Source organism: Budorcas taxicolor, chromosome 4, assembly GCF_023091745.1.
Source record: "Budorcas taxicolor isolate Tak-1 chromosome 4, Takin1.1, whole genome shotgun sequence".
Classification (NCBI taxonomy): Eukaryota; Metazoa; Chordata; class Mammalia; order Artiodactyla; family Bovidae; genus Budorcas; species Budorcas taxicolor.
Window position 1 is genome coordinate 14448270 of NC_068913.1, and position 13681 is coordinate 14461950.

Sequence of the window (13681 nt, forward strand, 5' to 3'; positions counted from 1 at the left end):
CTCTCGAATGCTTACCTATTCCTTTTATTAATTTACAGTTAGGAAGTTCTACCGATTTTACTTCTCGGGAAGCGTTCATTCTTGCTCTGGAAGAGAAAGAAATAAAAAAAAAAAAAGGAATACAATATGCATAAAACTATCCAGAAATTTAACTAAGTTGCAAAAGTAAGTAGCCAGTAAAATTCTCCTTAACCGAACTTTGCCTGGGTTTCAACCCCAGGGTTAGTGGTCCCTGAGTGATTCTGTCAGACCAGGCCTGGGCCAGACACACCGGGCCCCTGGGCACAACGTTTAGTGTGCATTTACCAGAGGCGGGTAGACATGGCTGTGTGCTCAGTTGTGCCCGACTCTCTGTGACCCTGTGGACTGCAGCCCCCCAGGCTCCTCTGTCCATGGGATTCTCCAGGCAAGAGTACTGGAGCGGGGTGCCATCCCCTCCTCCAGGGGCTCTTCCTGACTCAGGGATTGAACCCGCATCTTTTAGGTCTCCTCTTGGCTGGTGGATTCTTTACCACTACACCACCTGGGAAGCCCTGGGTGGATACACAAAGATGTGCAGTGTCCTTTCAGGGCTCGGTTCCTTTCAGAACAGGAACTATTTCATCACCCATGTCAGGAGCCCTAAGTGGACGTTTGGGTTAAATAACAACCTGGGTCCAATTGATTCCATTTGATGTTTTGGAGCTGCTGACAGATAGGCCATCTGCCCAGTGTGGCCCCAAAGCCTGGACTGGGCGCCTGATTTCAGGTGTGTTACTTGAAAAATGCAGGTGTGCTTAAAGGATTTATAGCTTCAGAAAATCCTACAGAAGGCCAGCATATTTAAAGGCATCACATGCACACATGCGTGCACAGACACAGCACACACACACACCCACACACAAGTAAAGCAGGATGCATGAACTTCCTGGGGAACATCTGAGTGAACGACCAAGGGAAAAAGAACAGCGGTGAGAAGGAGGCACCAGCAGGCTGCCTGCGCACGTAGCACAGAGCTGTTGAGTTGTTGACGTGGCGTTTGAAAGAAAAGGACCACAACATTAGCTCAGCCAAGAGACTTACACAATAAACATTTTTTTTTTTTTTTTGAGCACTAAGGATAGTGTGCTGCAGTTCATGGGGTCGAAAAGAGTCCAACACTATTTAGTGATTGAACAGGGACAACAATGATACAATATAGTCAGAGTGAGTAGCAATGCTTATCCAACCAGCCCTAGAAATCTAATTTGACTAAAGATAGGCGGAGAAGTCCTCTCATAGAAGGAAGAGGATGGGTGAAGGGATGACTAGACACTTTGAATAAAATTGTTAACAACCTGGTATAAAATAATACGAATTTGGCGGCGACTGATCTTCCATCTTTTCATTCAGAAAAAAAGGGTAGCATGTTCCCACTAGTCCTACTACTATGTTATTAGCTAGCATTTTCACCCTCCAATAGGGTCTGAGCTTAAGAGGCTAGCAGTGAGCTCTAGAAATCAGCTTTGTTAAAGAGCCACGGTTCATTATTGGCATGGAGTAGAGATTTACCAGCCTGAATGCTATAGATCCAGAGGTGAAGGCACAGATGAGGAAAGCCTGGCTGCAAGGAGAGGGTGGTTCCTGAATGATGGACATGAACTTGGAAAGCAGACTTCAAAGGCAAGTTGGGATCTGCCTCCATGACTGAGAAACAAAAAGGTATTCCAACAATGGAAATTTGATATATAGTCACAAAAGTCTGCAGTAAAGAAATAAAAGGGAAACTTTGGAGCTTTATCAACTTTTCAGACTAAGACCCACTTAGGAAAAGCATTTTATTTGGTGGAAACACACAGCACACCACACACATACCTGAAACAAAGTTCGTGAAAGGATACTTCCCCTAATCAATGCTATACGTTCTTAAGGTTTCTATTCAATTCTGTTTCATTTATTTAAAGATAATGATAATACAAAAAAAACCCCACAAATAATGGTGAGGGTTTGGGGAAAAAAGGAACAATATTTCAGATGTTCAGGCCGGTTTTAGAAAAAGCAGAGGAAGCAGAGATCAAATTGCCAACATCTGCTGGATCATCGAAAAAGCAAGAGTTCCAGAAAAACATCTGCTTCTGCTTTATTGACTATGCCGAAGCCTTTGACTGTGTGGATAACAATAAACTGTGGAAAATTCTGAAAGAGATGGGCATACCAGACCACCTGACCTGCCTCTTGAGAAATCTGTATGCAGGTCAGGAAGCAACAGTTAGAACTGGACATGGAACAACAGACTGGTTCCAAATAGGAAAAGGAGTACATAAAGGCTGTATATTGTCACCCTGCTTATTTAACTTCTATGCAGAGTACATCATGAGAAATGCTGGGCTGGAAGAAGCTCAAGCTGGAATCAAGATTGCCAGGAGAAATATCAATAACCTCAGATATGCAGATGATACCACCCTTATGGCAGAAAGTGAAGAACTAAAGAGCCTCTTGATGAAAGTGAAAGAGGAGAGTGAAAAAGTTGGCTTAAAGCTCAACATTCCGAAAACTAAGATCGTGGCATCCATTCCCATCACTTCATGGCAAATAGATGAGGAAACAGTGGCTGACTTTATTTTTCTGGGCTCCAAAATCACTACAGATGGTGATTGCAGCCATGAAATTAAAAGACACTTACTCCTTGGAAGGAAAGTTATGACCCACCTAGACAGCATATTAAAAAGCAGAGACATTACTTTGCCAACAAAGGTCTGTCTAGTCAAGGCTCTGGTTTTTCCAGTGGTCATGTATGGATGTGACAGTTGGACTATAAAGAAAGCTGAGTGCTGTAGAATTGATGCTTTTGAACTATGGTGTTGGAGAAGACTCTTGAGAATCTCTTGGACTGTAAGGAGATCCAACCAGTCCATCCTAAATTCGATCAGTCCTGGGTGTTCACTGGAAGGACTGATGTTGAAGCTGAAATTCCAATACTCTGGCCACCTGATGCGAAGAGCTGACTCATTTGAAAAGACCCTGATGCTGGGAAAGATTGAAGGCAGGAGGAGAAGGGGACGACAGAGGATGAGATGGTCAGATGGCATCACCGACTCAATGGACATGGGTTTGGGTGAACTCCAGGAGCTGGTGATGGACAGGGACGCCTGGCAAGCTGCAGTTCATGAGGTTGCAAAGACTCAGACACAGTGACTGAGAGACTGAAATGAAATGATTTCACTGTTGGTGGGAATATAAATTGGTACAGCCACTGTGGAAAACAGAATGGAAGTTCCTCAAAAGACTAAAAGAACTACCATACGACCCAGCAATTCCACAGTTGCATATATGTACAAAGAAAATGCAAACACTAGTTGAAAAGATACATGCACCTCAGTGTTCGTAGCAGCATGATTTACAATAGCCAAGATATAGTCAAGATACAGAAGCAACCTAAGCACACCAACAGATCAGTGGATAAAGATGTAATGTGTATATGTGTGTGTGCATGTATGAATTTTACACAGTCATGGAAAACTAATGAAATTTTGCCATTTTCAACAACATAGATGGAGCTGGAAGGTATTAGGCTTAGTGAAATGTCAGGCAGAGAAAGACAAATACTGTATATTATCACTTACATGTGGAATCTAAGAAATAAGTGAATGAATATAACAAGAGAGAAACCGACTCACAGATACAGAGAACAAACTAGTGGTTACCAATAGGAGAGGGAGGTGGGGAGGGGCAATATAAGGGCAGAAGATGAAGAGGTACAAACTGTTATATATGAGAAAAATAAGCTACAAGAATATATTGTACAGCACAGAGAACATAGCCAATATTTCATAACTATAAATAGAGTATAATCTATAAAATATTGAAACACTATGCTGTATACCTGAAAGACTAATATAATATCGTAAACCAACTGTATGCCAGTCGCTCAGCCATATCCAACTCTTTGTTACCCCGTGGACTGTAGCCCACAAGGCTCCACTGTTCATGGAGTTCTCCAGGCGAGAATACTGGAGTGGGTTGCCATTTCCTCCTCCAAAGGCTCTTCCCACCCCAGGTATCAAACCTGGGTCTCCCACATTGCAGGCAGATTCTTTACCATTTGAGTCACCAGGGAAGCTATACTTCAATTTTAAAAATAATAAAATAAAAATAAATAAATAAGGGCTGATCATACTTTACTAAATTGATTTTGTGATCCACCATTTGAAAACATAGCTTTACAAAAAGCTTAGTGAATATGTACAGAGTGCCCCAGGGAACTCAAAAGACAGGTACAAGCGGGCATAATCAAGGACAATACAGAGAGTGACACAGAAGAAGAGAGTCGGTGACAAGCCATCAGTGAGTGGGTGAAGACTTGAGGAAATGCCAAGGATAGCCATATGAGCTTTTTAGAGTCAAAATCACACAGGCTTGCAAGGTTCAGTGTGTGTGATGTGTTCACAGAGGACAGACAAGAGCAGAAATGATTAGCCTCTATTCTTACTCAGGTTTCTCTCTCATGGAAGCTGAGCTCTAACCTGGAAAAGGCAGAATAATCAGAGCTAAAGGGAGCCAATTGTAGACAAGGAAGCAGTCAGCCAGCACCCAGCTGCTTTTGGTTCAAATTTGTGGCCATGCGTGGGTGCCAAGTCTCTGCGTGACCCCATGGACTGTAGCTCGCCAGGCTCCCCTGTCCATGGGATTCTCCAGGCAAGAATAGTGGAGTGGGGAGCCGTTCTCTTCTCCAGGGCATCTGCCTGACCCAGGGATTGAACCCGAGTCTCGTGTCTCCTGCATTGGCAGGCGGGTTCTTTACCACTAGCGCCACCTGGGAAGCCCAAATCTCAACAGACTAATCATTGTTACTGTAGTTCAGGTACTTCAATTACTCTGCTTTAATCCTCAAACCTCTCCCTGAGGTACTGTTTTCCCTATTTTACAGGCGACGAAGATTAAGTGGCTTTTCAAGTCTACGAAATTATGAAGTGGCAGAGCTGGGGTTGGAACCCAAGTATGAATGCAAAGATCACACTCAGTCCTCTGCCCAGCATAATTTACCGGTATTACTGCTTCCAAAAGCCTGGAAGAAATGCCAAAAGACAGCTCAGATTGTGTTACTATAATCCAGCTCATGTTCTTCTATTTTACTTTCAGTTATCAGGAAATATCTTGTCAAGGGCTTAAGTCCCAATGTTCCAGGTCTAAAGGACAAAGTTCAATCTTTGTGATGTGTTGCTGATTAATAAGCTGCTGAAGTCTGGCCAGAAATCACATACTCCCTGCTATGAATTATTCTTTGCAAATACATGCCACCTCCTTACAAAACAAAGTGAGAATCTTTAGCTTTGCATTAAGAAATCCATTTTAGAACTTTCCTTGGGGCCATATGTATCCTTACCGGTCTATCTTCTGCCACTGCACACTCCTCATTCTTCAATATTTCTTACTGGGACTTCAGTTTAGTTCAGTTCAGTCACTTAGTCGTGTCCGACTCTTTGCGACCCCCTGAATCGCAGCACGCCAGGCCTCGCTGTCCATCACCAACTCCCGGAGTTCACTCAGACTCATGTCCATCGAGTCAGTGGTGCCATCCAGCCATCTCATCCTCGGTTGTCCCCCTTTTCCTCCTGCCCCCAATCCCTCCCAGCATTGGAACTTACTATCCTTAAAAAGGATAGAATTTAAATTTTTTTATGATTTTACTCGTTTGTTTTCTCTTTTTGCTGGGTCTTTGTTGCTCCTCTAGCAACAAAGGCTTTTTTCTAGTTGCAGCAAGTGGGGGCTTCTCATTGTGGTGGCCTCTCTTGTTGCAGAGCACTGGTTCCAGGGTGCGGTGGCTTTAGCGGTGGCAGCACAAGGCTCAGTAGTTGTGGCGCACAGGCTTAGTTGCTCCACGACATGTGGCATCTTCCTGCTCAGATCAGGGATCGAACCCATGTCCCCTGCACTGGCAGGCAGATTCTTACCACTGAGCCACCAGGGAAGCCCTGGAATTTGGATTTGAAATTAGGTGCCATGACACCAAGAATCCTTTTCTCGACATCACTTTCTCACACAAGTTTTCCCTCCACCTAGTCCTTCCTGCTAATCCACCTGGAAGTTTCCTACTCATGACCAGTCTGCAACTCCTCCTGATCTTTCGTGATAGGATTAGTAACCCCTTCATGTATCCTCACAAATCTTCACACATACATCTACAGAGTCTCTTTCCATGTTGTTTTATGGCAATCAGTTTGTAGTCTCATTGCTAACACTAAATTCTGAAATCTGTGACTGAATACTGCATCCTAGTCTGTCCTGTGACTTTGCACAAGTACACAGAGCCCAAGTAAAACGAAAGTAGTTGGTAGATGTCTGCCAAATTGTTTTGTGGAATTAGCAGGCCAGTGCATCAGATGGAGAAGATGATGTTGGTTGCATTGATAGAGGAGGACCAGTGAATTATTTGTCCTTAACCTAGGGTCTCAGGGAGGTCCTACCACAACATATATTCAAATTTCACTCATTTAGTGGATCATTCATAGGTAGATTTTTGAGATAGCATATGGCAATAATAAAAGCTAACATTTACAGAGTATCTTTCATGGGCCAGATTTTATACATATACCTACTGTGATAGGTATTATGAGCCCATAATATTTAGGTGGAGAAACAGGCTCAAAATGGTAAAGTTGAGGCAGGCTGACACCAGGGACTCTTTGCTACAATGCTTGCACCTGGACAAACATCTCCCAGAGCAACAGAAGAAAAACTATAAGGGACTAAAAAGAACTGTATGCATAAGGCAGTTGGAACAAATGATCAACAGTATGATGTGAAAAGGACCAAAAATCCAACAGCCACTTATAAGTTGTCGGAGCAAAAGCAGGGTACTGCACATGATTCCTACACACAGTTCCATCAAGCAGGTCGGCCAACCACCTAAGCCACCCCTGTGGCCTGACCACTGGATAGGCACCTACCCGCACCCCATTTAAGTGACCAGATTGCTTCCCAAGCAAGGAGCAAGCAAGGAAAGCTGTTACTTGTTTTCACTCCCTCTGCTGCAGCACAAGTCCCCAAAAAACCTTGCCTGAATTTCTCCTCTAACCTGCTATCAATTTCTGTTGATTAAAAAGCCCAAGAATCCAGGTCAGTAACAAAGTGACCTGAAAGCTGCAGAACTGAGGTCCAGCCCAGGTCTGCTGGAATCCTCCACTACCCTTTTCCCACTAGAGTGTGTTGCCTGGAGTGGGCACCGGGGTAGCAGAAATATTAACACTATTAATAAACGCTAGCTTTGCTGTTTCCTTGTAATAAAGAGTTTCACACCTTACGTCCTGCTAAATTGCTTCAGTCGTGTCTCTTTGTGACCCTATGGACGGTAGGCCCCAGGCTCCTCTGTCCATAGGATTCTCCAGGCAAGAATACTGGAGTGGGTTGCCATTTCCTCCTCCAGGGTATCTTCCCAACCTAGAGATTGAACCCATGTCTCTTAAGTCTCCTGCATTTGGGAGGCTGCTGCTAAGTCACTTCAGTCGTGGCCGACTCGGTGTGACCCCATAGACGCCAGCCCACCAGGCTCCCCCGTCCCTGGGATTCTCCAGGCAAGAACCCTGGAGTGGGTTGCCATTTCCTGCTCCAATGCATGAAAGTGAAAAGTGAAAGTGAAGTCGCTCAGTCGTGTCCGACTCTTCGCGACCCCATGGACGGCAGCCTACCAGGCTCTGTCCATGGGATTTTCCAGGCAAGAGTACTGGAGTGCGGTGCTATTGCCTTCTCCGACGGGAGCGGCTAGCACCACCAATTTAAGAAATGAGGAAGTTGCCCCAGAGACGCATGTTCAACTTTCCATACACCAGGGGGCACTGTTTACATCGTCTTTCACTGGAAATGCAGTGCGCCTGCGTAGTGAGCACGCTGCCAAACCTCAGCGGCCATCGGCACAGATGGGCGGGAAAGACTGCTAAGCCAAGGGAGCTCCCTTATTTCCTTCCTCTGTGCTGCTGTCACCTCAGAAGCATCTGGGAACCCCTCAAGGCACACCTAGTATCCGTCCCCGAGTTCCGTCCTGCTCCAGGACTATAGGACTTCTTGTGAACCTGCCCCATACGCCACATCTCTGAGGGGAAAAAAGTTGTATCTCCTCTGAGGCTTCACCTCGACCTTGCTGCTGGTCTCAGCATATAATATTTTCCCTTCGCTCCCTTGGACAGATTCATGATTTTCTCTGGAATTCAGAAACCTTCTCTCTAAAATGGGGGTAAAGGTAATTTACTGATCCTCTAGGCTCTCTTCAGCTGGTTCTAAGTTGCGGGGAGAGGGGGGGCTGCAGGATTTGAATGTCCTTTTGAAACCGCACACCTCGGGTGGGAAATTGAATGCAATCTTGCCTCACGTGGGGCAGGAGCCCAGGTGAACCTCATGTGAGACTCCAACCCCCAGTCTTCTGACTGAAACCGTGCACCTAGTCTCGGGACTTAATGAAGTTCAGGAGAGGCCAAGTGAAAGGTAAGAAGTGGATTTATTAATATCCTTTGTATAGAAGTTGCCGGGCAATGGGGCGTGACAGGATGGTCGTGTCTCAGGTTTCAGGCGAGCTCTTGAGAAGGCCTGCCAAGTGAGGGTGCTTGGCGCTGGGCAGGAAAGACGGCAGGAGCGAGCCAGAGTAAAGGGAGGAGACGCACAAGACTGAGGCAGAATGCCGGCATCTTGGAGGAGGAACACGCAGACTTCCTGGCAATTTCCCTTCCTCCCCCATCTGAGCTGCTTGAAGGCTCTACACCATCTTCCATCCATCCCCATAACCACCCATCCTGTTGTTTAGTTGCTAAGTCATATCTGACTCTGCAACCCCATGGATTGTAGCCCGCCAGGCTCCTCTGTCCATGGGATTCCCCAGGCAAGAATACTGGAGTGGGTTTCCATTCTCTTTTCCATGGCATCTGCTCCACCAAACATCAAACCTGTGTCTCTCATCTCCTGCATTGACAGATGGATTCTTTACCACTGAACCACCCATCCTCCCAGCCGCACATTATTCCTACTCTGCTCTCTGTTCGAGCCCTCTTTTTCATTCAAAAACCATAGGTCCACCGCATGGCCACTTTCTCTTTTCAGTCATCTGATTACAACCAGAAGTTAAAGGACTGAGGCTCCCTCCCCACGTGCTGGACTCAGGTGGTGAAAGTAAAACAGGGAGTTCTCACTCCAAACCAGAACTGGTCTTCCCACTGCAGCGTCCCCATGGCAAAGTGGTTCTGGGAGGCGCCCTAATCAGACACCGACATTATGTTAAGCTATGACCATAGTGTACTTTGGTCCCTTCAGACAAATCACAGTCAGGCTCGGGGGCTCCAGAAACCTGCTGCCCAAGGCCAGACCTCAACTTCTCTTGAAATTTAAGTCTTGGTGCAAATCAATGGTATAGAATAATTGGTCTCAAACTGTATCCCAGAGAGTTATACAGGTGGTACCAAGAAAGGGAGTAAAGGATGTGGGCAAATAAGTCTGTGAAATGACAAAGCAAAATCATTTTGTGTATTTTGTTACTGAAGGACTTTTCAAAGTGTTTAGTGTGCCAGAATGCACTGTCAATCTCTAGGAAAAGGCTATAATAGACATTTCCCAAATTTATTTTGTCTCAGTTCAGTTGCTCAGTCGTATCCAACTGTTTCCAACCCCATGAATTGCAGCATACCAGGCTTCCTGTCCATCACCAACTCCCAGAGTTCACTCAAACTCACGTCCATCGAGTCGTTGATGACATCCAGCCATCTCATCCTCTGTCGTCCCCTTCTCCTCCTGCCCCCAATCCCTCCCAGCATCAGAGTCTTTTCCAATGAGTCAAGTCTTTGCATGAGGTGGCCAAAGTACTGGAGTTTCAGCTTTAGCATCATTCCTTCCAAAGAACACCCAGGGCTGATCTCCTTCAGAATGGACTGGTTGGATCTCCTTGCAGTACAAGGGACTCTCAAGAGTCTTCTCCAACACCACAGTTCAAAAGCATCAATTCTTCGGCGCTCAGCCTTCTTCACAGTCCAGCTCTCACATCCATACATGACTACTGGAAAAACCATAGCCTTGACTAGATGGACCTTTGTTGGCAAAGTAATGTCTCTGCTTTTGAATATGCTATCTAGGTTGGTCATAACTTTCCTTCCAAGGAGTAAGCGTCTTTTAATTTCATGGCTGCAATCACCATCTGCAGTGATTTTGAAGGAACCTATTTTTTATAGAGCATGTTTTGTGACTTGTGTGTGTTCCAAGGAACAAACTTGGGGAAATATTAATGCTGGCTCAAATAAGCTAAGACTTCATGTTGAGAGAGAAACTTTTTAGGGTAGTAGTGGTAAAGCTATACTTTATGTATATATGTATATATATATATGCATTATATACACACACATATAATGTATTTACATAAATGTATTAATATTATATATAATGCATAATGTATATAAGTATATATTCTTCTTTGACAACAAATAGTACCATGGTTAGTGAAAATCCACAAACTGTAATTTTTACATGATTAAAAATCCCAAATCACTGTCTGTTTCTTACTTTTTTCTAAGTTTGTGATTCCAAAAGTAACCAACAATTTGAAAAGAAAATCCCAATATTTACAAAAATCTATTCTGAATGAATGTATGTATGTTGCTAAACAGTCAACAGGGTCATATGATCTTTTTCTGAAAGTCCAAAATATTCAGTTTGATTTTTAGTAATATTTTACTTCAAAGTCAATAACGTATGACCGATTAATCGTTAGGGTTAGGATGATCTCTAGACTTTGAACCCCTATTAAAAAGTTATTATGAAACACTGATACTTTCTTAGAAAACTTTTCCCCCTTGTATAGTACTTAAAAATTTATAAAACCTTTAAGGGAAGCAGAACACTTTTAAGAAAGGCACTTTTCCCTTGAAGGGAAGCAGGACACATTTATTAAATACTTACTATATCCCAAGCACATTGTTGGGTGCTTCTTATATGAAGCTTTGGTGACACAGTAGCCAACATACACTGATATTCATGAAAAATAAATGTGAGAGATCCTACAACGGAAGGGACACAGCAAGAACCCAGGACATCAAGGTCTCTCCTCTAACCCCTGACACATCTCCACTGCAGCAGGTGGCCATTCCTTCCTATCTGCTCCACTGCACACGGGAGTTTTCTGACTCTCAGCGAGGCCTCAAACTGAGCATCTCCACGCTGGGAAGTTTTCTGCCACAGCCAGGCAACTGAGTCTGGAGCTTCTTCCCTAATTCTCACAATATCAGAGGCCCCCTCCAGTCTGGTTATTTATTTTGCAGCAAATCTGAGAAGTGAATCTGTAGCCAAGATACACCAGTATTTATGAAAAATTAATTGGTGTGTGACAACAGCTTGGCCACTCACCCCAAGGGCAATCGCCTCCTTAGCCTCTCTCCCAGGCCATGAGCAAGGGTGATCAGGTGGTTGGGGAAAGTTGCATATTTATGAAATCGCTTTGGGATGTACATCCTGCACTTGCCTTCTGATTTTCTAAGAGCCTGGAGCCAGCTTGGGAGTGGAGGGTAAGGGGGAAGACTCCCGGGTCTGGCTAGTGGATAGGACAGACAGTACAGGGATGGGCTGCAACCCAACTCACAGATAAGAGGACCGGTGATCCCTGAAGAAGGCCAGCCCCAGTCCCAAGAGGGTGAGCACCAACAGCTTCGCCATGGCCTGAGACAGGCGGCAGGATGGACGGACGCACACGGGAGAAGCGGTGGAGACCCTGCGCACCCGCACCCCGCAGCCTAGGGCTGCTCTGGGGTTGGCCCCGCCCTCCCGGCCACGGGGTGCAGCTCACCCCGGCCGCCCTGCCCCGGGACTGCGGGAACTTGGTTGGGGTCAGCGCCTGCAGCCAGGTGCTGCGCGCTCCCGATGCTTTAAAGAGAGAACTAGCTGCCTCGAGCCGGCAGAAAGGGGAGAATAGGCAGGTCGGAGGAAACGGAGAGCGGTGGGAAAGGAGAGCCAGGCTTTGAGGAACGCTCACTTTGTGCCAACAAGGTCCTAATCCTGTGACTCAGAGGGGTTCAGTAACTTGATCACTGTGACTCAGCCAGAAAAGGCACAAAAGGAAGGAAGGGCTGTGATTGGCACCTCTTAAAATGCAAGTTTATTCTCACCCAAGACTACCTCCACGTGGCTCCGTGAGACATCTGCATATCAAGCTTCTCTTTCAGCACTACTCATCAGATACCTCTCTAAGGTGTTCATTCATTCCAGACTCTTGGCTGACATTGAGTACCTGTTATGTGCCAGCAATCAGTAAAATATATCACTCCTGCATATGCTGTGGATAATCCGTGTTTGCCTGATGGGGATGCACATCCTCTATGGAGAACAATATAGCAGGGCAAGGCATAGAGCAGGCATACTGAGGTGCCATTTAAGAAACGGGTGTCCAGGGAGGCATCACTGATAAGGCAACTTCTGAGCAAAGCAGGGTAGGAAGTGCCTCTACCTTCTGCCTTCTCTCCTATTACCATGAATGAGACTCTCCTGTTCATGAGAGACCACCTCTTCTCTTTGCCCTGGGTTTCTTTTTTTTATTTCCTTCTCTGGAATTTTGGTCCCAGTTACAGCTTCTGTCTTCTACAACATTCTCCTCTCTGGAATATTGCCATTAGATGCAGGCATGCTTTAGGCTCCCTCATAGTTTTCCGGGGAAAATACTCTGTGGCCCCACACTTTAACTATCTGCTGCTTTCTTTGCTGCTTCTGTAAAAAAGCACTGACAACGTCTCTTAGGCTTGTCGACAGTTGCTGCTTCCGTTTTATCACCTCTTGTAACAGATTAACAATGGCCACAAATTCTTCGACACTCTTCCTATTGAAAAGTGTGGTACAAGATCCCTCTTTTGACACTGGTGCTGTCTCTGTGAATGCCTTAATTTATAGAATGCAGTGGTGCTGTCCAAGTTTTTAGGCACAGCCTTAGAGACCAGGGGCTTCCATCTCTTGCCACTCAAACACTTACTCTTACATCCTGAGCTTCTGCTAAATAAATCTGACCACCTCACTGGTGTGTCCATATGAGAGGGTCTGAGCATGTGGAGAGGGAAAGTGGCCAGCTAAGGCCAGCCTTCTAGCTATCTCCACCAAGGCAGTGGATACAACTGAAGCCTTTTTGGACACTTGAGACTTGTCCAGCCACCCAGAGAGTATCACTGAGGCACCATCCCAGTTGATACCCAGTTGATGAAGCAGAAGAAACAACCTGCTGAATCTTGCCCAAATTCCTTACTCACTGTGTGTAGACATAAGAAAATAAATTTTCGTTTGGCAACTGATTTTAGGAAGTATCTTTAACCTCCCATTCTCTACTTAGCCATGCTAATAGAGCTTGTGTTCCTTCAGTTCAACCATAGAACTGTCTCTTATTAACTACTCATAATATCTATGTTACCCAGCCCCGTGGTTACTTCTATGCTGTAATCGTACTCAACTTGTAGCCACAAAATGGGCACAAATCACCACTTCCTTCTTTTTAAATACTTTCTCTTGTATCCATGACCCCTCCCTATCCATCTTTCCTCTACCTTTCTGGTCTTCTCTGTAGGGTCCTCCTGTCATTGACCTCAAAATAATGAAGCCCTCGGACTAGTTTTGAGATATCTTCTCTTTCTGCATTCTTCCTCAAGGTGGCCCCATCCATTCCAGTGGATTTACATACCATCAGTATGCTGGTGTTTCAAAAAATGTACACACCTAACTCAAGTCA

At 45.1% G+C, this 13681-nt stretch overlaps 1 protein-coding gene across 1 annotated transcript in view; it reads right to left on the reverse strand.

Annotated features, from left to right (window-relative positions):
• The window catches only part of PON1 (paraoxonase 1), a 33787-nt gene extending 22153 nt beyond the window's left edge, over positions 1-11634 (reverse strand). The window contains exons 1-2 of the mRNA XM_052638815.1: positions 11561-11634; positions 16-86 (exon numbers count right to left, since the gene is read on the reverse strand). Of these exons, the coding sequence (XP_052494775.1) occupies positions 16-86; positions 11561-11634 (145 nt within the window). The remainder of the gene's footprint in view (positions 1-15; positions 87-11560) is intronic.
• Between the last annotated feature and the right edge of the window lie 2047 nt (positions 11635-13681).